This window comes from Acinonyx jubatus, chromosome B4, assembly GCF_027475565.1.
Source record: "Acinonyx jubatus isolate Ajub_Pintada_27869175 chromosome B4, VMU_Ajub_asm_v1.0, whole genome shotgun sequence".
NCBI classification, from domain to species: domain Eukaryota; kingdom Metazoa; phylum Chordata; class Mammalia; order Carnivora; family Felidae; genus Acinonyx; species Acinonyx jubatus.
The window spans coordinates 42,470,899-42,494,646 of NC_069387.1; the positions used below are offsets into that span (position 1 = coordinate 42,470,899).

General features: G+C 41.4%; 1 protein-coding gene across 2 annotated transcripts in view; it reads left to right on the forward strand.

The window, feature by feature from the left end:
- KLRG1 (killer cell lectin like receptor G1) overlaps window positions 1-23,748 on the forward strand; it is a 44,644-nt gene that overhangs the window by 2,498 nt on the left and 18,398 nt on the right. The window contains exons 2-5 of one of the 2 annotated variants that reach the window (XM_053225801.1): window positions 2,257-2,361; window positions 4,554-4,714; window positions 14,699-14,799; window positions 15,407-15,490. In XM_053225801.1, the coding sequence (XP_053081776.1) occupies window positions 2,257-2,361; window positions 4,554-4,714; window positions 14,699-14,799; window positions 15,407-15,490 (451 nt within the window). Of the gene's footprint in view, window positions 1-2,256; window positions 2,362-4,553; window positions 4,715-14,698; window positions 14,800-15,406; window positions 16,623-23,748 lie in introns of those variants that run through there. The other variant, XM_015061330.3, reaches the window with a different exon arrangement.

A 23,748-nucleotide genomic window follows, 5' to 3' on the forward strand; every position in this document is an offset into this window, starting at 1 on the left:
TTATTTATTTAAATTTCTTTTTTTTTTTTTTTTTTTTTTTGCTATTTATTTATTTATTTTGAGAGCGAGAGAGAGCAGAAAAGGGGTGGAGAGAGAGAGAGGGAGAAAGAGAGAATCCTAAGCAGGCGCCACACTGTCAGCGCAGAACCTGATGCGGGGCTCAAACTCACGAACTGTGGAACTGTGAGATCGTGACCTGAGCCAAAATCGAGAGTCGGGTGCTTAACCGACCGAGCCACCCAGGTACCCCTGAACCCTCTCATTTTAAAGATATCTCTCACCATGAATTTCTTTCTTTTAAGAAGTTCGGAATGCTTCATGGATATACACACGTCTACAGGATAATTTGTCTAAAATTTAAGTGGTAAAGTGAGACCCCAAGTAGAGTTAATTTCCAAATTTCCAAGTTAAAGACGACCAAATAAAGGGATCAGACGTAGCACTTAAATTCCTAACGTGAGACATTTTTGTTCTTTACACTAACCCATACACTGTCAGACTAGGAAACCGCTGCGATTTTGAGATAAAAGTCTGGGTTAAGAAAAATGTGCATTTTCCAAAGGGAGGAAAGTACCATTCTTAGACATAGGTTATATGTAACTTAGTTAATATGGAGTGGTGCACTGTTCTTAAACATATCAACCTAAACTCATTGTTCTTTCAGTATACGTGCTGCTGAAGCGAGCACAACCCATTGTTCTCTCAGAAACGACAGTTTACAAAGCACTTCTGAGATGTACTTTATTTTATTTTCATTTAAATTGTAGCTACTTAAATTTTGACTGGGTAGGGGCGCCTGGGTGGCGCAGTCGGTTAAGCGTCCGACTTCAGCCAGGTCACGATCTCGCGGTCCGTGAGTTCGAGCCCCGCGTCAGGCTCTGGGCTGATGGCTCAGAGCCTGGAGCCTGTTTCCGATTCTGTGTCTCCGTCTCTCTCTGCCCCTCCCCCGTTCATGCTCTGTCTCTCTCTGTCCCAAAAATAAATAAACGTTGAAAAAAAAATTAAAAAAAATTTTTTGACTGGGTAATACCCCACATGGTTCCAAGTTCAGAAGGTGCAAAAGAAAACAAGGTAAAAACGCCTGCCTCCTATTTCTATCCTCAGCGACCTAATTCCCCTCCCTAGAGACAAACAACGTTATCAGATTCTTGTGTCTACTTTCAGAAATACGAGCATACGTTGTTCTGTAAAATATTTCTTTCCCTTACCTATATCTTGAAAATCACTCCGTACCTGTAAAAAAAGCATGTCTTTATTCCTTTTTTAGAATATTCGTTTTATAGATATATCAAAATGTATTTTAAAAAAGAAAATGTATTTGACCAGTCTTTTATTGGTAGCCCTTTAGATTGAATTTAGTTGTTTTCTTCTGCAAATACTATTGCCATGAACTGCCTTATAAATACGACATTTTGCACATGGGTGAGGATCTGTGGGAAAATATCCTCCGAGAGAATTTGCTGGACCAAAGGATAAATGCCTTTGCAATTTTTGTAGACATTGCCAAATTGTCCTTCAAAGTGGTTGTACCAATTAATGTTTTCACTGCTAAAGCATGAGACTATATAAGCCACAATTTCAAAAGAAAAAAATATTGTTTTTTTTAAGTTTAGGTATTTATTCTGAGAGAGAAGAGAGGGGAGGGGCAGAGAGAGAGAGAGGGAGAGAGAGAGAATCCTATGTAGGCTCTTTGCTGTCAGCACAGAGCCCAACTGGGGGCTTGAACCCAAGAACGGTGAGATCGTGACCTGAGCTGAAATCAAGAGTTGGACGCTCAACCAACTGAGCCACCCAGGTGCCCAAGAAGAAAGTATTCTTTTTTTTTTTTTTTTTTAATGTTTATTCATTTTGAGAGAGAGAGACAGAGAGAGACAGAGACAGAGAGCACGAACAGGGGAGGGATGGAGAGAGAGGGAGACAGAATCCTAAGCAGGCTCCAGGCTCTGAGCTGTCAGCACAGAGCCTGATGCGGGGCTTGAACTCAGACTGTAGGATCATGACCTTGGCGGAAGTTGGATGCTTAACCGACTGAGCCACCCAGGCGCCCCAAGAAGAAAGTATTCTTAACTTAACAAATGTAATATGTTGTTTGATAAAGATGTGGGTTGTTACTCTAGACTTTAGAGCAAGTCCCTGATATCCAGCAAAGAAACTAGGCCAGATTTGTTCAAGACTTCAGATATCCTTCCTTGGCCTTTTCTTTTCCTTCAACCTTTATTGTAACTCAGGATTTTGTTTTGGGTTCTGTGCTTGCAGTGTCTTCTCCCAGGTCCCCTCTCTCACGCCATGTGGCGATAGCTTTGGGACTTCTGAACGCCCTTCTTATGTGTTTGCTGCTTGTCCCGTGGATTCTGTGCCAAGGTGAGTACTAACTTTAAGTGAACATCTTTTATTTTACCTACTGTTTAAAAAATTTATTGATTTAAGTAATCGCTACACTCGACACGGGGCTTGAACTCAACGACCCTGACGTCAGGGGTCTCCATGCTCTTCAAGTTGAACCAGCCAGGTCCCCCTATTTGACTTATTTTGTGTTATAAAAGCAACATAACATAACGGAAATTTTGAAAAATGAAAAGTAATGCCAACAAAATAAATCACCACTTGTATAAACAACATTTCCTGGGTACAGTCCCCTAGTCTTTGACTACAAGCATTTATGTAAATGATTATTCTTTTAATAGAACTTCTGTCAAGTCCTCTAAAATCTTCCCCACGTTTTTTCTTTTTTTAAAGTAGGTCTGGGTGTAGTTCTGATCATTATATGCTTGTAATTTCGTATATTGCTTTCTTAATTTTATATTATATCATAAACACTTTCCTACCTACTGCCATATTTATGATAATCAAATTATAATTATATCATTTGGGTATTAATTTTGTATTAATTGTGCTTGACTTTTCACATAATATATCCATCAAAATTTAATTAAATATATTCTGATTTTTTTTTTCCAATTAGAGTGCTTTCCCATTTTCTAAAATGAAATTTTCTAGATTTAATTCTTCTAGGTCATTAACTGTGCTGATCCAGAAAGCCCTTGGTTTACTGTTTCACAGTGCAGAGTTTTGACTTAGGTTATGTTATCGAGATGATCGTTAGTGACAGATGATTGTTATATACAGACTTTATTCATTAGGACTCTAAGGGTTCATCCCTAGGACCTCTACCTCAGACCCAAGTCTTTTGACAGAAAGAGACTCCAAGGGAAGTTGGGAATTTTCTCATTCAGGCTGGGAAATGCCACAGTTGTGCAGAAAAAGCACAAATCTATAAGGTGCCAACTTTATAGCTTGATCCCCAGAACCCCATATGGGTCCCCTGCTAAGCCACAGAAAAGTTGTCTAATGTTGACATTGAAAAGTATTGCCTTCCCTACTTTTAACTCCCCAAATCTACACTAGATATGTAACCTATTAAGCAATTATATATCCACACATGTGCTCATTTGACATAATGGCTCATACTTGCCTACTGTGGAATTGTGCCTCTGCAGAGTTTATACAAATGCATTATGTGGAAGTAGAAAATCCATAGAATTATGGAATCTTGGCTGAAATTACCTTGAAAGCTTGCTCAGTTCCCTTTCATTTTCACAGACCTGTAATCGAACCATTTTAAAGGGGTGAGAGTGTTCTGTATTTAAAAGAGTCCTGTGAGGGGCGCCTGGGTCGCTCAGTCTGGTTAAGCATCTGACTTCGGCTCAGGTCATGATTTCACGGTTCGAACACAGAGCCCGGAGCCTGCTTCAGCTTCTGTCTCTCGCTCTCTCTCTGTCCCTCCCCTGCTCTCTCTGAAGAATAAATACACATTAAAAAAATCAAAACAATTTTTAAGAGTCCTGTGAAGAGAATTGCGTTCACTTTTCACTTTCGCATCTTGATATCCGTCTCTATTGGAAACATTTTTTTTGATAAATTATTTTGCTGAAGTAGAAGTCTTTTGTGTGATATCCAGTGACGATAGATCACTGGATATTTGTGCCAAATATTTGCGTTGGTGCTAAAAGAGAAAACCTCTATCTTTCACTCTAGGTAAGCTTGCCTTTTCTAGCTTCTGTCCTTTTCTTTTGACTCAACCTGGGGTATCAGGTTGAGGTTGGGCATTCTGGAAGATTCTGCCTGATTTCAGCCATGTATATTATGCAGCTACACCATGTGTGCACTGAACCTACGTAGACAGGCACTGGTACAGATAATGTGGATGCATCGTTATTTTATACGGTGTGTGTATGGCATGAGGGCATAAAGACCTCTAGCGCAAGTAAGGTACTCTGTCCACGGTCCTCAGCCAGGTTGTATGTGTTTCCCTACCTGCTTCTTTAGTCATAGTCCCATGCCTGTGTCGTGGAACGGACAAGAGTAGTGATGGAGTTGGGCATTGCGAGGTTTTTAGTTTGAGGCCATGCACTGTTGTGTGTTTCTCTAAACCTTAGTCTGAAAGACGGTGGGGCAGGGAAGACAGTGGGGCCGCCATATTCTATTTATCTCCCATTTCATCCCCGGGGCCAAGTGGTCTATAAAGATGTGAACCAGGTCCTCTTCCTTTCCAGGTTCCACTCGTGCCAGTTGTCCTAGTTGTCCAGACTTCTGGGTGAGGTATGGCGACCACTGTTACTACTTCTCAGTGGAGAAAAACAACTGGGATTCTAGTCTGGACTTCTGCTTAGCTGAAGACTCCCATCTCCTTATGCTTACAGGCTACCAGGAAATGGTAAATGAAAACACTTAGCAAACGTAGGGTTTTTTTGTTGTTGTTGATGAGTGCTGCTCCAGTGTATCATGTCTCCTCTTTTGAGGAACAGAAGGAACATTCTTCTCTTTCTCTCTCCTGCTCTCTCCTCCTTCTATTCCTTCCTTCCTCCTCCTCTCCCCCTGCCTCCCTCCTTTTCCTTCGTATTCCTTACCCTTTCTCTCCCTGACCCAGCAACCCTCAGGTGTGGACGCCTAGATGTTTGCAGACTCAGGTGTGTGTGTAGGTGTCTGTGTTGGAGGAGGAAGGATGGTGAGTATTGCAGACAGGAATTAGGCCTGAAATACAGGTCGAAGGAAAAGAATGCATTAGATCCAGAAACAGATGGGTCCAGCACCCAGGAGGCATCAGAGTCCTATGCAGGAGCTGGTGGAATTTCGAAGGGAGTGGGGGAGAGAGATGATGGGGGACAAAGAGACAGTGGCAAGGGCTTACATGCCTTTTTCATGAATTTCCCTTCATTCACTGGAATCCAGTAAGTTCCAGGCTAGGAGACGGTTGGGAATGGTGGGGAGGGCATGGGGAGGAAGCAGTTCCAGAAAGCTGGGAAAGAAGAAAGGAGAGGGGGGTGGGGCGGGGATCTTAACCTCCTTGCAGGGCTAAGCTGGGCTAACCTCCACTTCCTACTGGACTCTCAGATTCTTTCTGTCCACCCAGCAGTCTCCGGGAGGAGAGCTCATTATTCATCCTAGAGCAGCTCCAGATAATAGAAGGAGTTGACATCCTGAGGTAACTTGAAAGCCTGAGGCAGGACTCGAAGCCGCGTACCACGAGGTCGTGACCTGGGCCGAAGTCGGCTGCTTAACTGACTGAGCCACCCCGGCGCCCCTGATTTTTGTGTGGTGATAATTGTTTTACGTATTCTCTTTTGGGTAGAATCAAGTCCCAGACAACAGTTTGTTCAGAATTGAACTATACCTGTGGAAATAACGTTGTGTGGTGACACACGCTAACTACTTTGGTAGCATTGCGTACCACGTAGAGCTGTCCGGTCACCATGTTGTACATCTGAAGCTAATGTCACATCGGGTGTCAACTATACTTCAAGTTAAAAAACAAAAACCAAAGCATTCTTTCGGGAAATTCAGGGAGGTAATCATTCTGACGCTGTTGAAGAGAACATATAGTCCCTACATTTTTCTACTTTCCTATTTTGAGAAAAGACGGAAGCATCTAGATTCCTTGTTTTCCGTCAAGTGAGGAATGCTGTCATTCCTCTGAAATTCTGCGTGGACTCTAACTCCAAATCAGTCCCGCTCTGTGACTTCCCTTTCTTGTATGCCTTTGCCAAACCACGTGGCAGAATGCACCGGGGTCTATTCGTGAGATACAGGAGATTTTATGGCATCTGATAATAATAGCCTTGCTTTCTGGGCCTTTTGCAGCAACCGCTGTTCTCACCGTGATATAGCTGCAGCGGAGGACTCGAGCTGACTAAAGTCAATAGCAGAAGTGAGCAGAGAGCTTGCAACATTACAGGGCAGAGACTGGTAAATAGAGTAGTGAGTCATAATGCGAGACCCTGCCACCGAGAAGTGTGATATGGCAGCTATTATAAACGAGACACTGTGGTAATGAGAGCTGAGAAGGAAAAGGGCGAAGGCACGGAATATCTGGGGCTTCGGGATATTTCTATTTCTCCGTGCTCCCCCGAAGGAATAGAGGGGGTATGAGAGGGATTTTTGTCTGTCTTTACTTTCCTTGAATCCTGCCTCTGCTGTTGAGTGAGCTGAGCAGAGTTAGATGGGCTACCTTTCCAAAACGGGCTTATTTTCTCTTAAGGCCCCTTGTTTCAGGTCCGTGCTACAGAGGGTCGAAGGCCCCTAGCAGATTTAGTAGCAATCACCGGGAAGTTTCGCTTCTGACATTCCTGTGGAACCTTGCTTGATTCTCGGGTCTTTTTCTTGCCCCCAGCTGTTGTCAGATTCTATAGAACCAGAATCTGGCTTGCCCTTCTGTCTTAGATCAGTTACAGCAAAGTGAATAATAATAATAATAATAAGAAGAAGAAGAAGAAGAAGAAGAAGAAGAAACTAACATATACTGAGGCTTTGCCAAGTGCCAGATATTTTGTGTATATTATTCTGAATCTTCATAGCCCATCCTACGAAGTCAAGTTCAACATCTCCATTTACTGATGAGTGCGCACTTGATGAATAACAGTTAGTGAACAAGTAGAAGGCTACAAATCTGGCAGACCTACACCGTTTTTTTCAGAGTCAGATTTTAAACTCCACGTCAGCCAACCTTTTGAAGTCACTTACGGGATTATTGTATTGGATAGCTTTCGGATCCATCCTGTGTGTGAAGAATGAGATGACTCTTCCTATTAATTGTCTTCTGTGCCTTTTCTTTTTCTTTCTTTCTTTTTTTTTTTTTAATGTTTATTTAGTTTTGAGAGAGAGAGAGCAGGAGCAGGGGAGGGGCAGAGAGAGAGAGGGAGACACAGAATCTGAAACAGGCTCCAGGCTCTGAGCTGTCAGCACAGAGCTGGACGCAGGGCTCCAACCCACAAACCGTGCGATCATGATCTGAGTCGAAGTCAGATGTTTAACCGACTGAGCCACCCAGGTGCCCCATTCTGTGCCTTTTCTATTCACGTTCAGAAAAGTATTTGAATTTGAAATCCAGAACGTACAGTACATGACTCTTAGGATTGAAATATATTTTTTAAATTTTTATTATTTTTTTATTTAAAACATTTTTAATGTTTGTTTTTGAGAGAGAGAGAGAGAGAGTGAGCATAAGCAGGGGAGGGGCAGAGGTGGGGGGGTGGACAGAGGATCTGAAGCGGGCCCTGGGCTGATAGCAGAGAGCCCAATGCAGGGCTTGAACTCATGACCCGTGAATCATGCATGACCTGAGCTGAAGTCGGCCACTTAACCAACTGAGCCCCCCAGGGGCCCCTTAAATATATTTAAAGTAGTGAGATGCTCACTTATTATCTCTTTTTTCTATCTTGCACTTAAACATTTTATTTTTGAGAAAGTAATAACAAAATGGAAATGGAATTGGTCTGTTAATTCGGTTTTCCGTTTACATTATGACACTTCCTCTTTGTTCTTTTTCTTGCTCTTTGAATTGCTCTTTAGCTCTTTAGATACATCCAAATTCTTGATTTTTTTTCATTAGGCTCCGTTTTTAGGATGTTAGCATTTGTTTCTTATGGTTGTTGGTGTGTTATTTTAAAATATATTTTGACTAGAGAGTACCCGGTGGGAATACTTTGGTTTCTTTAAATCTATCCTGACGCCCCTCACCCTGTAATACCTTTCTCCCTCATTACCATCATTTGGGATTATATCATCAGACTCTATTCTTTTAACAACCTCTCATTCAGCTTTAACCATCTGCCCTCTCAGGGTTTGTGACTTTGAGATTGTCTGTCTTCCTCCCGAACTTTTAATACTAGCTTTTCTTATGTTTAGGGTTTGCATCTAAATATTCTCAAGATTTCCTTCTTTGGATACTGCGGTACGAACACTATGATATCATGGGCACTCTCCCTCCTATTTTAAAGTAGAATCAGGTAACAGAAAGTTAAAAAAAAATTTTTTTTTAATGTTTATTTATTTTTGAGAGAGAGACAGAGTGTGAGTGGGGGAGGAGCAGAGAGAGAGGGAGACACAGAATCCGAAGCAGGCTCCAGGCTCCGAGCTGTCAGCACAGAGCCCGATGTGAGGCTAGAACTCACGAACCGTGAGATCATGACCTGAGCTGAAGTTGGACGCTTACCGACTGAGCCACCCAGGCGCCCCCGGAAAGTTTTTTTTTTATAGTCTTTTTAATAGGTTTTTTTTCAGACAGTCTTGAGTTCGTTTTTACTACATTGCTTGCTAGCTGTGTGAAGTTTCCTTAACCTCTTTGACTCTCAGTTGCCTCAGGGACAAAGAGGAAAAACATTCCAGAACTGTTAAACGATATTAAATGAGAAAATCTGTGTGGAAGTTCCTTTACCGTAGTAGGAATCACTTAATTTTAGTTTTTTTTTTTTTTTCTTTTCCAATTCTTTAACGGATTCTCCTTGTGACTCAAAATAAAGCTCAGCATCACAATAACTTTTATTTTTCTCTTCTGCCTCCCAAGACATGAAATCTCAACAAATATGTATCACAAAGTAAGTTGTGACTTGTTGAATTGAATTTGTTCCTTACCAGGAGATATGAAATATGTTTGAAGACTCAAAGAAATGGCTGGAAACACAGGGTCGATGGTAGGGGAAGTGTTTTGCTCTGGAGATGCCGATAGTCTCGTAATGTCTGTGTTTTTTTTGTCACCCTTCCTTCATAAACAGATTGAGCAGCAGTTGTGACCTTCACACCAAAAGTGTAGGTGTGGTAGACAGTTAAGATATCTCTCGCTATCTTTGTGTTTTTTTTTTTTTAACATTTTACAAAATTGTGGTAAAATATGCTTAATGTAAAATTAACCATTTTAACCATTTTCAAATGTACAATTAAGTGGCATTAAGTACCTTCACATTGTTGTGCAACCGTCACCACTGTGCATCTCCAGAACTTTTTCATCGTCCCAAACTAAAACTCTGTACCCATTAAACAATAACTCCCCGTTCCCTCTCCCCCCATCCCCTACCCCCCAACTGCTGGGAACCACTGTTCTTTTTGTTCTTTGCCCATTATGTCCTTTCATATCTGGCTTATTTCACTTAGCTTGCTTTCAAGGTCCTTTCAGGCTGTGGCATGTGGCAGAATTTCATTCCTTTTCTGGCCAAATGGTGTTATGGTGTTCAATGACATGGATATACCACGTTTTGTTAATTCATTCCTCTGTCAATGGGCAGTTCCAATATCTTTTGAATATTGTAGCAGGGATAGAGTAGTAATCAATAAAAATTCTTGCTATTGTAGTACTTACTTTTGGAGGAAAGACAGATAACAAATAAATTTGGTGATATATGCCTTGAAGAAAATGAAACCGTGTGATAGTGAATGTAGGTACTACTTTAGATTGGCCAACTAAGGAAGGCCTCCCCAAGGAGATAGCATTTGAGCTGAGACCTAGGCCTGAATGACAGCCATGTAAAAATCTAAGGAAAGGGTATTCCAGGCAGAGGGAAAAGCTACATAAAGACCCTAAAGTAAAAATGACCTTGGCATGTTAAAAGAATAGAAAAAAGCTTCAGGCGACTGGAAGCTAGTAATTGAATAAATGCTTGGCAGGATCTAGATCGTGTAAAACCTTGTAATATATAGTAAAGATTTTAGATTTTATTCTGTGTGAAAGAGGAAATCATCAGAGAGCATGAATCAGGGGCACAATGTGATCTTATTTATTACTAGAAGGGGAGTGTCTCCTATAACGCGGAAGTTTAGCACTAGGAGAGAAAACTTGGACGCGTATTCAGTAAGGAGCGTTGGGTCAGCCCGTTCACCCATGTGAACTTTTTTACCCTTCTAGATAGAAGAACAGGATAGTTCTGGTGTATCTTTCAGGGCTTTATTTTATAACTGGAAAAAATCCTTGCGAATACCTGAACTAAATCCTCTTAAGGAAACTCCAACTCAGCCAGATTAAGCAAAGTTTTCATCTTCAGAGAGCAGGGACAAAGCTAGCGGTAGTGTATTGTTTTTGTTTTGTTTTCCTAAGTGCCGCACTGCATGTTGAACCTTTCAAGTGAATTAGGAATGAATGCAGAGGTATTTTGTAAACCTTAAAGTACCGTATGAATATAGGACATAATTGTCTTCAGGATACTCTGCCCCGAGAGAAAAAAGTTATCACAGGAGATGGATTATTTGGGAAGGAAGTGTTGAGAAACAACTTTTACAGATTTTTCAAGCGCTTCATCTAGAAGCTACTCCCACCACCATGTTTCTTCAGTGGAAACTAAGATCGAAATCCAATGAAGAGAAAATAGAAGTTATTCGGAAGCGGGAAATAGCACAAAAGCCTTGTTCTGTCTGTTATGGACGGCATGTTTGTGTCTCTCAAAAATTCATACATTGAAATACTAATCTTCAACGTGGAGATATTTGAAGATGTAGCCTTTGGGAGACAATTAGATCACGACGGTAGGGCCCTCATGATGGGATAAGTGCCCTTGTAGAAGGAACATTGAGAGATCTTGTCTCTCTGCTTTCTGCCATGTGAAGGCTTCAACTAGAAGATGCCCATCTGCAAATCAGGAAGCAGGCCCTCACCAAATGCCAGATTTGCCAACACCTTGATCTTGGACTTCCCAGCCTCCAGAGTTGTGGGAATTAAATGCCCATTGGTTAAGCCACCCAGGCTATAGTGATTTGTTATAGACCATCTCTTTTAATGTTTTTACTGGGAATGCAAAGAAACCTTATGCTTCTCTTTGCTTTTAGAAGAGAAACTCTTTATTTGTGCCAGTGATAGTCTCCAAGTAAGTAAAGGGGGCTAATCCAGACCCAGTTAAGAGCAGAGTCCTTGAATTCTTACTCCTTAGCAACCATCTTCGAATAAAAACAAGGACATCAAAATGGGACATCTAGCAGTATAGTAAGAATCACAGAGTTGAAATTTCTTAGTAGAAACTGGTGTCTTCGTAGTTGTTGGATAAAGAAAGCATATTTTCTTTAAAAAGCATTCATCGAATTCAGCTGTGATTAGAAATTATTGATACATTTAAATGAAAAAAATTTATATATCTAATTTGGAGGAAAATTAAGAAGTTTAAAAATGTGTTTTTTTTTTTCCTGAAACCTGAAGCAGAATGTAATTTTCTTTGATTTCGTTTCAAAGATATCTAGAGGAGGTTTTTCAGATTGCCTGAAGGAAATCCAGGAGTACTCTGCCATCTTGGGTCTTCCCCAAGATGGGCTTATAAATAAGCCCAGGTGGGGGCGCCTGGGTGGCGCAGTCGGTTAAGCGTCTGACTTCAGCCAGGTCACGATCTCGCGGTCCGTGAGTTCGAGCCCCGCGTCAGGCTCTGGGCTGATGGCTCAGAGCCTGGAGCCTGTTTCCGATTCTGTGTCTCCCTCTCTCTCTGCCCCTCCCCCGTTCATGCTCTGTCTCTCTCTGTCCCAAAAGTAAATAAACGTTGAAAAAAAATATATATAAATAAGCCCAGGTGTTAGGATATCTGCCTTTATGTATCATGAGAAACAAACATGATATATTAGCTTTAATAAACATTCTTATTCATACATCAGCTCGTTCTGTACAACATTGGGATCCCAAGAAAGTAAATCATACTGGGATCTAATGTTATAATATAAGCTTAAGCGGTCTTCTTGGCCTATTTTATCAAAGAGAATGTCCAGTTGCCTAGCATGCTGAATGTACATGTTTCTTGGCACATCCTAGGAGTCTCATGGTTTTTTCAGTGCTAGAGAAAGCACATTTCATTTTATTTTATTTTTTTAAAGTAATTTCTAAACCCAACACGGAGCTCAAATTTACAACCCTGAGGTCAAGAGTCGCATGCTCTACCAACTGAGCCAGCCAAGCACAGTTTATGTTATGTTAAGTTTATTTATTTATTTGGAGAGAGAGAGAGTGCATGTGTGTGAGCAGGGGAGGGGCAGTGAGAGAGAGGGAGAGAGAGAGAGAGAGAGAGAGAGAATGTGAAGCAGGTTCTGTGCTATCAACGTGGAGCCTGATGCAGGGCTTGATCCCATGCACCGTGAGATCATGAGCTGAGCTGAAATAGGAGTTGGCTGTTTAAGCAACTGAGCGACCCAGGTGCCCTGAGAAAGCACAGTTTATTTATTTATTTAAAAAAAAATTTTTTTTTCAACGTTTATTTGTTTTTGGGACAGAGAGAGACAGAGCATGAACGGGGGAGGGGCAGAGAGAGAGGGAGACACAGAATCGGAAACAGGCTCCAGGCTCTGAGCCATCAGCCCAGAGCCTGATGCGGGGCTCGAACTCACGGACCGCGAGATCGTGACCTGGCTGAAGTCGGACGCTTAACCGACTACGCCACCCAGGCGCCCCGAGAAAGCACAGTTTAAAGAGAGACATGAGTTGCAGAGAGATGGATTATCTTAGTAGAGGTCATGCCAAGGCCTTGGGTACTAGGGCAAGACGTTGGGTTCTGGTCCAAATCCTAGCACTAAATTACTGTGGAATAACATCTGTCACTGCTCATGTTTTGAGTTTCTGTACTTGCAAAGGGGAGAGGTTTACAGAGTGAGGTGAGGGATCAAAGCACGTCCACTGAATTTGAGAATATGATGTGATCTGTTGATGGGCTGCCGATGGCAGGTTATCTCAAACCTTCCTACAATAGGAAGGAGGAAGGAGGCTGTAGGAAGGAGGCTTGAGACAAATGATCAGTCAGGAAATACGTGATCACGGGAACAAGTTATATGGCCTTTTTCTTTAACATCTATCAGGTCAAACTCTAACTCAGAAAAACCAAACCAACCAAGTAACCCAACAAAACCACTAAAACACAAGATTCCTGGGAACAAAATAGAAGGGAGGTCTCATCTGAAGCCTTCTTATTAGTTTTGCATTTTCTTTCACCGAGGATTTGTAGTGACCTCAAGGATTAAGAATAAGAAGTAGAGTATAGAGGGGCACCTGGGTGGCTCGGTCAGTTGGGTGTGTGACTTTGGCTCAGGTCATTATCTCATGGTTTGTGGGTTCAGGCCCCGCATCTGGCTGTGTGCTGACAGCTCAGAGCCTGCTTCAGATTCTCTGTCTCCCCCTTTCTCTCTGCGCCAGTCTCCCCTAAATAAATAAACAAATGTTTAAAAAAAAAGAAGTATAGAGAGGATGCCAGGTAATCATCTCACTATACATGCAATACTTTCTGGACACACAGAGATATCAGTTATCGATGTCCCCAGATGCTACTGCACACATTTGTACTTGCCCACCGCTTGTAACCCAGACGCTTTGGTATCTGTTAAGACACATATGAATACCTTTGCATGTTCATTCGTACTCTGAAACATACACAACTCTTGAGCTTCTTATTTTATAGGTAACTTTCCCGTCAGTAGGTTGGTCTTACAGCTACGTTGGTCAGACTTACACTTTTGTCCTTCCTGCTCCTGAAGAAACATAATACTTGTCAACATTAACGTCACGTTGAAAATTCAGCATCACAAGACAAACCTCTGTAACAAGAGCAGTTTGCAAAGCCGAGGTGTTGTTTATTTATTGTAAAGTATATTCATTACACTAATACCAATATTATCTTTCATGTTATAAGAATGCAAGTACAGACATAAAGTTTAATTCTAGGAAATGCTCCACTTTGCAACAAATCTCTAGAATTAAGGGCTTATCAAATTTTTAAAATATTTATATATTTATTTATTTGAGAGAGAAAGAGAGAGGGCAGAAGCAGGGGAGGGGCACAGAAACAGGGAGAAGGACTGTGCACTGAGTGCAGCGCCTGATGCGGGGCTTGATCCCATGAACCGTGAGATCACACCTGAGCTGAATCAAGAGCTGGACGTTTAACTGACAGCCACCCAGGTGCCCCTAGAATTAGAATTTAAAAGAGAGATTAGTTGTTAGGAGTAGGTGGTGGTCTTAAGCAGCTTGAACTGCTAACCAGAGTATCACTGGGTGGTTTAAACCACAGACATTTATGTCTCACAGTTCTGGAGGCTGGGAAGTCCAAGATCAAGGTGTTGATGGGTTTGGTTTCTGGTGAGAACCTTCTTTCTGACATGCAGACAACTGCCCTCTCATTGTGGCCTCTCCTCGTGGAGAGAGACTGAACTCTGGCCTCTTCTTACAAGGACGCTAATTGCATCAGTAGTGAGGGCCCCGTGACCTCATCTGAACCTAATTACCTTCCAAAGGCCCCACCCCCAGGTGCCATCATGTTGGAGGTTAGAGCTTTGACATACGGATTTTGAGAGCAATAAATATTCAGTCCATAATGTAATGAGAGGGTGTATAAGGAATAATTGTTTGATCATGACACTGAATCTCCTCTTTGGTGTTCTGTGTTTTCTTATCTTTTTCCATCACCTTGAATCTCTCTCTCAGAGCCTGCTTCAACCTCTCCTCAAAGAGGACTTTTATTGGATTGGTCTGAGGAACAATTCTGGCTGGAGATGGGAAGATGGGTCAGCCCTAAACTTTTCAAGGTAAGGGGGTTCAAGACAATGAAAGAAAAAGAGAAAAGGGGAAGAAAAATTATGTGACTAGGGAAATAGATCAAGGATAAGGGAGGAAGAGGAGAGGAAAGGGTAAGGAAAGGAAATAGGGAACAAGGAAGGAAATGAGCAGTGGATAAGAGCAAAAAAAAAAAAGGTTGACATTTTATTTATTTTTTAATTTTTTTATTAAAACATTTTTGTTTAATGTTTATTATTTTTGAGAGAGAGAGAGAGAGAGACAGGGCGCGAGCAGGGGAGGGGCAGAGAGAGAGGCAGACACAGAATGTGAAGCAGGCTCCAGGCTCTGAGCGGTCAGCCCAGAGCCCAGAGCCCGGCGCGGGGCTCGAACCCACCAATGGTGAGATCATGACCTGAGCTGAAGTTGGGCACTTAACCGACTGAGTCACCCAGGCGCATATCAGAGATGATAGTTTAAAGGGAGGCTAATGAACAATTTTTATTCTGCTGTTTTGGGAGTTGAGAAAAGTGGGAACTGAATAGGGAGAAAGGACTTGCTCAGTTTTCATCCCTTATGTCTTGCTAGTCCTTTACTCTCATGTTACCTTAATTGATTGGCTTTTCTGATTTCTTACAGGATTATTTCAAACAGCTTGATACAGAAGTGTGGTACCTTCAGCAAAAGTGGTTTCCTAGGCTCTAGCTGTGAGGCTCTTTTACAGTGGGTCTGTAAGAAGGTCAGACTTTGATGGGTGGATCTGTCATATGGCTCCCCAAAAAGGGGGAGCCAGCCTCTGGGTGCTGGGATAGTCATGAGTGTATATTTAGTGAAAGCCGAACCTTCTAGAACATGGCATTAGATGTAAGATTAATGCGATTTCCCTGGGACTGATGGTTTATTGCCGGACTCTCTTTGAGAACAGTTAGATATTAACAATTTAAAGATCAGATCTAGGAAAATTTGTGAAAGAAAATATTGTTTTAGTACTTCTCACAGTAGTGACTGATGCTGCCTTCTTCACCCCCATTCCCACCATCTCTGTCAAAAATGTACCTTTTCTGTGTTATGGTCTGAACTGGTCCAATGATATCCATGCAAATATATACTATTGCTAATGTATTACAGAGTTTTGATGTGTGCTAATAAGCTGGCATGTTAATTATCCCTGATAATATGTTTTTCTCCTAACAATGGCCCTTTGCAAATAAAGCTTTATTCTAAAGAATACTGCCAATAGTGACACGTAGAAAGTGGATAAAAACAGGGTGATGCTTTCTGCTTCTCAGCTCTCTACCACTTAGAGACTTGGCCTTGGCTGAATTTCATTGTTCTGGGTATGCGTAAGTGTGGATGAATAAACCAATGTATGACCATATTTTTCCATATTGTGAGTGCATGATCTGCATGCTAATTTCACAATCATGGTCAGTCTGATAGAGGAAAATTTACAGAAGCAGTTTATGTGCTTGATTCCCAAATTAGGCACGAATGCCTCAAAAATAAAGAAAAACTTTATTATTTCTCTTAAGTATGGTTTGGACATAGATGAGGAGAGAAGGTGCTGTTTAAAGATGCAGGAATTTACCCAAGGGATACAGGAGGGCTGATGCATAGGGGCACTTGTACCCCAATGTTTATAGCAGCACTCTCAACAATAGCCAAATTATGGAAAGAGCCTAAATGTCCATCAGCTGACGAATGGATAAAGAAGATGTGGTTTATATACACAATGGAATACTAGTTGGCCGTGAGAAAGAATGAAATCTTGCCATTTGTAGCAACGCGGATGGAACTGGTGGGTATTATGCTAAGTGAAATAAGTCAGGCAGAGAAAGACAGATACCATATATTTTCACTCATATGTGGATGGATCCTGAGAAACTTAACAGAGAACCATGGGAGAGGGGCTGGGGGGCGGGGAGGGGGGAAAGTTACAGAGAGGGAGGGAGGCAAACCCTAAGAGATGCTTAAGTACTGAGAACAAACTGAGGGTTGACGGAGGGTGTGGGGGGAGAGGGGAAGGTGGGTGATGGGCATTGAGGAGGGCACCCGTTGGGATGAGCACTGGGTGTTGTATGGAAACCAATTTGACAATAAATTATATTTAATAATAAAAAAAAGATGTAGGAGGGAATACTGAAGGGGACCATCAGTCTGTACTGTCAATGACACCGAGTTGTAATCTCTTGTCTTTCTCTTTCATAGTCTTTTTTGGGGGGAGGGGGGGCAATGGACTGTATCTCATCCACCATTGTATCCCACACATCTAAAATAGTGCTTGTATCAGCGAATATTAAATAAATAAATGGACAAATAAAAAATAAAAATTAAGATATTCTTCTTCTGGTAGTTTGCGTTAGCCCATGAGTTAATTAGAAGAATTAAGGGCACGAAACACAGTAGTTTCTAATCCTTCCCTAACGCCCCCCCAGGTGTGCATTCGGTAACTGACTTGAAAAGGGCAAAGAGTCAGGTTAATCTAGATATACTGTTCACAGAAGGAAGTGGTGGAAACAAACTCCCATCTCCTTATGATCTCTTACCTTTGGCTCTGGGTCGGAGGGGGGTGTCTCTTGATTATGAATGTGATGGTAGTGATCCCACTTGGTTAAGGATGTAATGATAATGATTCCACTTGGGCCCCCATGGCTTGGCTCCTAAGGGGCGCACAATCTCATTTACTTATTCAAGGACAAACCAAGGAGGCCGGTGCACTCCTGAATTCTCCCCTGAGCAGGAAGCATGTGGGCAACTCTTCTCCGTGACAAGGGTTCAGTGTTCTTGCAAAGATTTCTCACCACCTCTCATCAGAATTGGATCTAGTTCACTGCTCTTTCTCCCTTTAGGATGTTACATTAGAAATAACTTACTTATTTATTCCCTAATCGTACTCATGAGGGGCCATGGGGCAGTTATTAACGCAATCCCTCTACCTTGCCTTGTGAAATAAAGTTTGGTAAAACTATCAGAAGCTAACATTTTTCTTTTTTTAATTTAAAACAAAAAAACATTTTTTTTTAACGTTTATTCATTTTTGAGAGACAGAGAGAGACAGAGTGCAAGCAGGGGTGGGGCAGAGAGAGAGGGAAACACAGAACCCAAAGCAGGCTCCAGGCTCTGAGCAGTCAGCACAGAGCCAGATGCAGGGCTCGAACCCATGAAAGTGAGATCATGACCTGAGCCGAAGTTGGACACTTAACCAACTGAGCCACCCAAGAGCCCCTCTTTTTAAAATTAAAAAAATACATATTTATTTTATTTTTTTAATTTATTTTTTTTAAGCTTATTTACTTATTTTGAGAGAGACAGAGATAGCACAAGTGGGGGAAGGGCAGAGAGAGAGGGAGACAGAGAATCCCCAGCAGGCTCTGCAGTGTCAGCATGGAACCTGACATGGGGCTTGAACCCGTGAATCCCGTGAAATCATGACCTGAGCCGAAATGGAGAGTTGGATGCTTAACAGACTGAGCCACCCAGGCACCCCCATTTTTTATTTTATTTTTTATTTTTGAGAGAGAGAGCGCGTGCATGAGTAGGGGAGGGGCAGAGAGAGGGGGGGAGACAAGGAATCCAAAGCAGTCTCCAGGCTCTGAGCTATCAGCCTGACATGGGGCTCGAACCCACAAACTGTGCGAACATGACCTGAGCTGAAGTCGGATACTCAATCAACTGACCCACCCAGGCACCCCTCTTTTCTGTTTCTTTTGCTCATTTGTTTTTTTAAATTCCACATATGAGTGAAAATTTCACATATGAGTGAAATCATACGGTATTTGTCTTTCTCTGGCTGACTTATTTCACTTAACATTATACTCTCTAGCTCCATCCATGTTGTCACAAATGGCAAGATTTCATTCTTTTTATGGCTGAATAATATTCCATCGTGTATATACATACCATCTCTCAGTTGACGGATTCTTGGGCGGCTTCCATAGTTTGGCTATTGTAAATAATTCTGCTATAAACATTGGGGTGCATGTATCCCTTTGAATAATATTTTTGTATTTTTGGCGTAAAACCCAGTAGTACAATTGCTGGATCATAGGGTAGTTCTATTTTATTTTATTTTGTTTAAAAAAAATTTTTTTTCAACGTTTATTTTATTTTTGGGACAGAGAGAGACACAGCATCAACAGGGGAGGGGCAGAGAGAGAGGGAGACACAGAATCGGAAACAGGCTCCAGGCTCTGAGCCATCAGCCCAGAGCCTGACGCGGGGCTCGAACCCACGGACCGCGAGATCGTGACCTGGCTGAAGTCGGACGCTTAACCGACTGCGCCACCCAGGCGCCCCAGGGTAGTTCTATTTTAAACTTTTTGGGAAAACTCCATACTGTTTTCTACAGTGACTTCATCAGTTTGAATTTCCACCAACAGGGTTCCTTTTTCTCCACAGCCTTGCCAACACTTGTTTCTTGTGTTTTTGATGTTAGCTATTCTGACAGGTGTGAGGTGATATCTCATTGTGGGTTTTTTTTATATGAAATTTATTGCCAGACTGGTTTCCATACAACACCCAGTGCTCATCCCAGCAGGTGCCCTCCTCAATACCCATGTCATTGTGGTTTTGATTTGTATTTCCCTGGTGATGATTGACGTTGGCCATCAGTATGTCTTAACTGGAGAAATAAATGTCCGTTCATGTCTCCTGTTCATTTTTAAATTGGATTATTTGTTTTTTGGGTGTTGAGTTGTATCAGTTCTTTACGTATTTTGGATACTAACCCCTTTATCATATATGTCACGATATCTTCTATTCAGTAGGTTGTATTTTAGTTTTGTTGATGGTTTCCTTCGCTGTGCAGAAGCTTTTTATCTTGATGAAGTCCCAATAGTTCATTTTGCTTTTGTTTCTTTTGCCTCAAGAGACCTATCTAGAAAGGTGTTGCTGTGGTCAATGTCAAAGAAATTATTGTCTGTGCTCTCTTTTAGGATTTTTATGGTTTCAGGTCTCACTTTAAGGTCTGTCATCCATTTTGGGTTTACTTTTGGATATGGTGTAAGAAAATTGTCCACTTTCATTCTTTTGCATGTAGCCGTCCAGTTTTCCCAGCACTATTAAAAACATTCAGGTGTTTTTTTCTTCAAAGGTTTTCAAGATAAATAAAGCAGGAAAAGCTAACAATCTGATCAAATGTACGGTTCAAAAATGTCTTTTGGTATTTAACAATAAGACTAGGAAAGGAAACTACAGAGTTACCTTAAATGGGATGAATAAGTTACCACTGGCAAGTTTCTGGCAGTAGTAAAACAAAAACAAAAAATTAACTCTCTTGATCATATAGATATCGCCATGAAAATTTTTTTTCAATCTGTACAAAAGATCTTTCTCCACATATCAATTGTTTCTTATGATTTAATTGTTGTCTGTGTGATGTTCCACTATTTTTTTTTTTTATGCACAGAGATTGTTTCACAACTCTTACCCAGATGAATATGGCGCTTAGTTCAGACATATCAAGCCACAGGTTTCTCCTCCCCTCTAACCAAGCTATCAAATTTCTGTCTTAACTAATTCAAATATATTAAGTAGTGAGAGATCCAGGTCTATAAATGTACTAGGTACAAGGAAGGTACTGTGTTCAGTCTGGACTTTGACAAAGGAGTAATATTCCAGGGAACATAGAACAAAGAGCCAAAAAGAATGAAATCTTGCCATTTGCAATGATGGAGCTAGAATGTATTATGCTGAGCAACATAAGTCAGTCACAGAAAGACAGATACCATATGAGTTCACTCATATGTGGAATTTAGGAAACAAAATGTGTGAACATATGGAAAGGGAGAAAAAAAAGAGAGAGAAGCAAACTGTAAGACTCTTAATGATAGAGAACTACTGAGGGTTGATGGAGGGAGGTGGGGGGAGAATGGGCTAAATGGGTGATGGGCTTTAAGGAGGGCACTTGTGATGAGCACTGGGTGTTGTAGTGATAAATCACTTAAATTCCACTCTTGAAACCAATATTACACCATATGTTAATTAACTAGAATTTAAATAAAAGTTTGAAAAAAAATTCTCCCCCCCCAACCCCCCAATAATAGAACCTTTAAAAAAGAAAACAAGGTGGGGGGGCCCCTGGGTGGTTCATTCAGTTAAGTGTCCAACTTTGGCCTAGGGCATGATCTCACGGGTTGGTGGGTTCGAGCCGGGCGTCACGCTCTGTGCTGACAGCTTGGAACCTGGAGCCTGCTTCGGATTCTGTGTCTCCCTCTCTCTCTCTGCCCCTCCCCTGCTGTGCTCTCTTTCAAAAATAAATAAACATTAATTTTTTTTTTTTTTTAATGGAAACAAGAGGCACCTGCGTGGCTCAGTCAGTTAAGCGTCTGACTCTTGGTTTAGACTCAGGTCATGATTTCACAGTTCCGTAAGTTCAAGCCCTGTGTCAGGCTCTGTGCTGACAGTGTGAAGCCTGTTGGGATTCTGTCTCTATCCCTCTCTCTCTCTCTCTCTCTCTCTCTCTCTCTCTCTCAAAATAAATAAATAAACTTAAAAAAGATTTAAAAAATAGAAAAGGAAACAAAAACAGAACACATTTCTCTTATGACTGTGTAATTTTCACTAGAATCTATACTTCTCAGAGCAGCAAGGACTTTTCAATCTATGAAATGTCACTAATGTCTATAATCAAATACAAGCATAACATTTAAGAACTAAAAACATCCTCGAAAGAAATAACCACTTAGCGCTAGCTCCAACACCATTTATCGAAGAGATGTTTTTCCCCGTTGAATATTCTTGCCTCCTTTGTTGAACATTAATTGACAAAATAATTGTGGGTTTATTTCCGGGGTTTCTCTTCTGTTTCACTGATCTATGTGTCTGTTTTTGTACCAGTACCATACTGTTGGATTACTACAGCTTTGTAGTATATCTTGAAATCTGGGGTTGTGATACCTCCAGTTTTGTTTTCCTTTTTTAAGATTGCTCTGGCTACTTAGGGTCTTTTGTGGTTCTATACAGATTTTAGGATTGTTCTAGTTCTTTGAAAATGCTGTTGGTATTTGGATAGGGATTGCACTGAATTTGTAGATTGCTTTGTAGATTTGTAGGGTAGCATGGACATTTTAAGAATATTTGTCGGGGGGCGCCTGGGTGGCGCAGTCGGTTAAGCATCCTACTTCAGCCAGGTCACGATCTCGCAGTCCGCGAGTTCGAGCCCCGCGTCGGGCTCTGGGCTGATGGCTCGGAGCCTGGAGCCTGTTTCCGATTCTGTGTCTTCCTCTCTCTCTGCCCCTCCCCCGTTCATGCTCTGTCTCTCTCTGTCCCAAAAAAAATAAATAAAAAACGTTGAAAAAAAATTAAAAAAGAATATTTGAGGGTTTTTTTTGGATTATTTATTATTTTTAAGTAATCTCTACACCCAAGGTGGGGCTCGAACTTACAACCCTGAGGTCAACGGTCACATGCTCTACTGCCTGAGCCAGCCAGGTGCTCCCAATAGTTATTCTTCCAATTCATGGAATATCTTTCCATTTGTTTGTGTCATCTTCAATTTCTTTCATCAGTGTCTTGTAGTTTAGAGGACAGTGATTAGAGTCCCTCAAACTCCTCGGTTCAAAGGTCATCATCTTCATTAGTCCATATTTGCCTCTCTTGCAGCCCATTTACATTTCCCCTTTGTCCTGCATCCCTACTTTCATTTATCTTTCCTCCACAGGAACATACGTTGATGTTTGATATATTCCTTCAGCTTGTTTTATACATATCCGTAGAAGCTATGTAGTGTTCTTTGTTTCATATTTAAATAATTATTTTTATATATTTCATTGTTTTACTTTTTCCATGAGCATTATATTTTTGAGATCTATTCATGTTGAACTATGTACATGTAGTGCATCCTTTTAGGTGGCACATGAACCCCATTTTATATATCCATTCTTTTAATGATGGACACCCGGTTTGCCTTTGTTTCCCCACTATCACAGTGATGGGATAGATATTCTCTTCTATATCCCTCCTCCAAAGTCTTCCCCATCTTAGGAAATGGCCCTGCCTCCATTCTGTTGTTCAGGTTCCAACCTGAAGAACTTGCCTTCCCCCTTCCTTCCTCCCTTCCTTTCCACCTCCCTCCCTTCCTTCCTTTCTTGTCTTGTCTTGTCTCCTGTTCTCTTTCTTTCTTTCTTTCTCACTTCCTCCCTCCTTCCTTCCCTCCCTCTCTTTCTTTTCTTTCTTTCTTTCTTTCTTTCTTTCTTTCTTTCTTTCTTTCTTTCTTTCTTTCTTTCTCCTTCCTTCCCTCTCTTTCTTTTCCTTCTTTCTTTCTTTCTTCCTCCCTCCTTCCTTCCCTCCCTCTCTTTCTTTCTTTCTTTCTTTCTCCCTTCCTCCCTCCTTCCTTCCCTCCCTCTCTTTCTTTTCTTTCTTCCTTCCAGCCTCTGTCATTGTTCATTAGACGACTGTGACAGCTTCTTTGGTTCCTACCCCCTTTAAAAATAGTTTTATTGAGGGGCACCTGGCTGTCTCGGTTGGAGGGGCATGCAACTCTTGATCTTGGGGTTGTGAGTTTGAGCCCCATGTTAAAGAGTAAAATTTGATCAGTTTTGACATATGTATATGCCCATGAAAATAATGTCACCATAATCAAGATAGTGAAATAGCAATTATCCTGAAAAGGTTCCTCAGGCCTTTCTGTAATTCCTCCTTTTCTCTCCTCCCTGTCACCCAACACTCCCCCATCTTCAGGAAACTCTGGTATACTTTATGTCACTATAGATGAGATTACATCTAGCGTTTTACAGTACATAGAGTTTTACAGAGTCATTAAGTATGTGCTCTTTTTTTTCCCCCTGTCTTTTTTCACTCAGAATAATCATTTTGAGATTCATTCGTGGTGTCGTATGTATCAATGGTTTACCCTTCTTTATTGCTAATATTCCACTATATGGGTGTGCCATAATTTGTTTATTCATTCACTTATTGATTGACATTTTGGTTGTTTCAGTTTGGGGCTGTTTAAAAAAAGCTGTTATGGGTGCCTGGGTGGC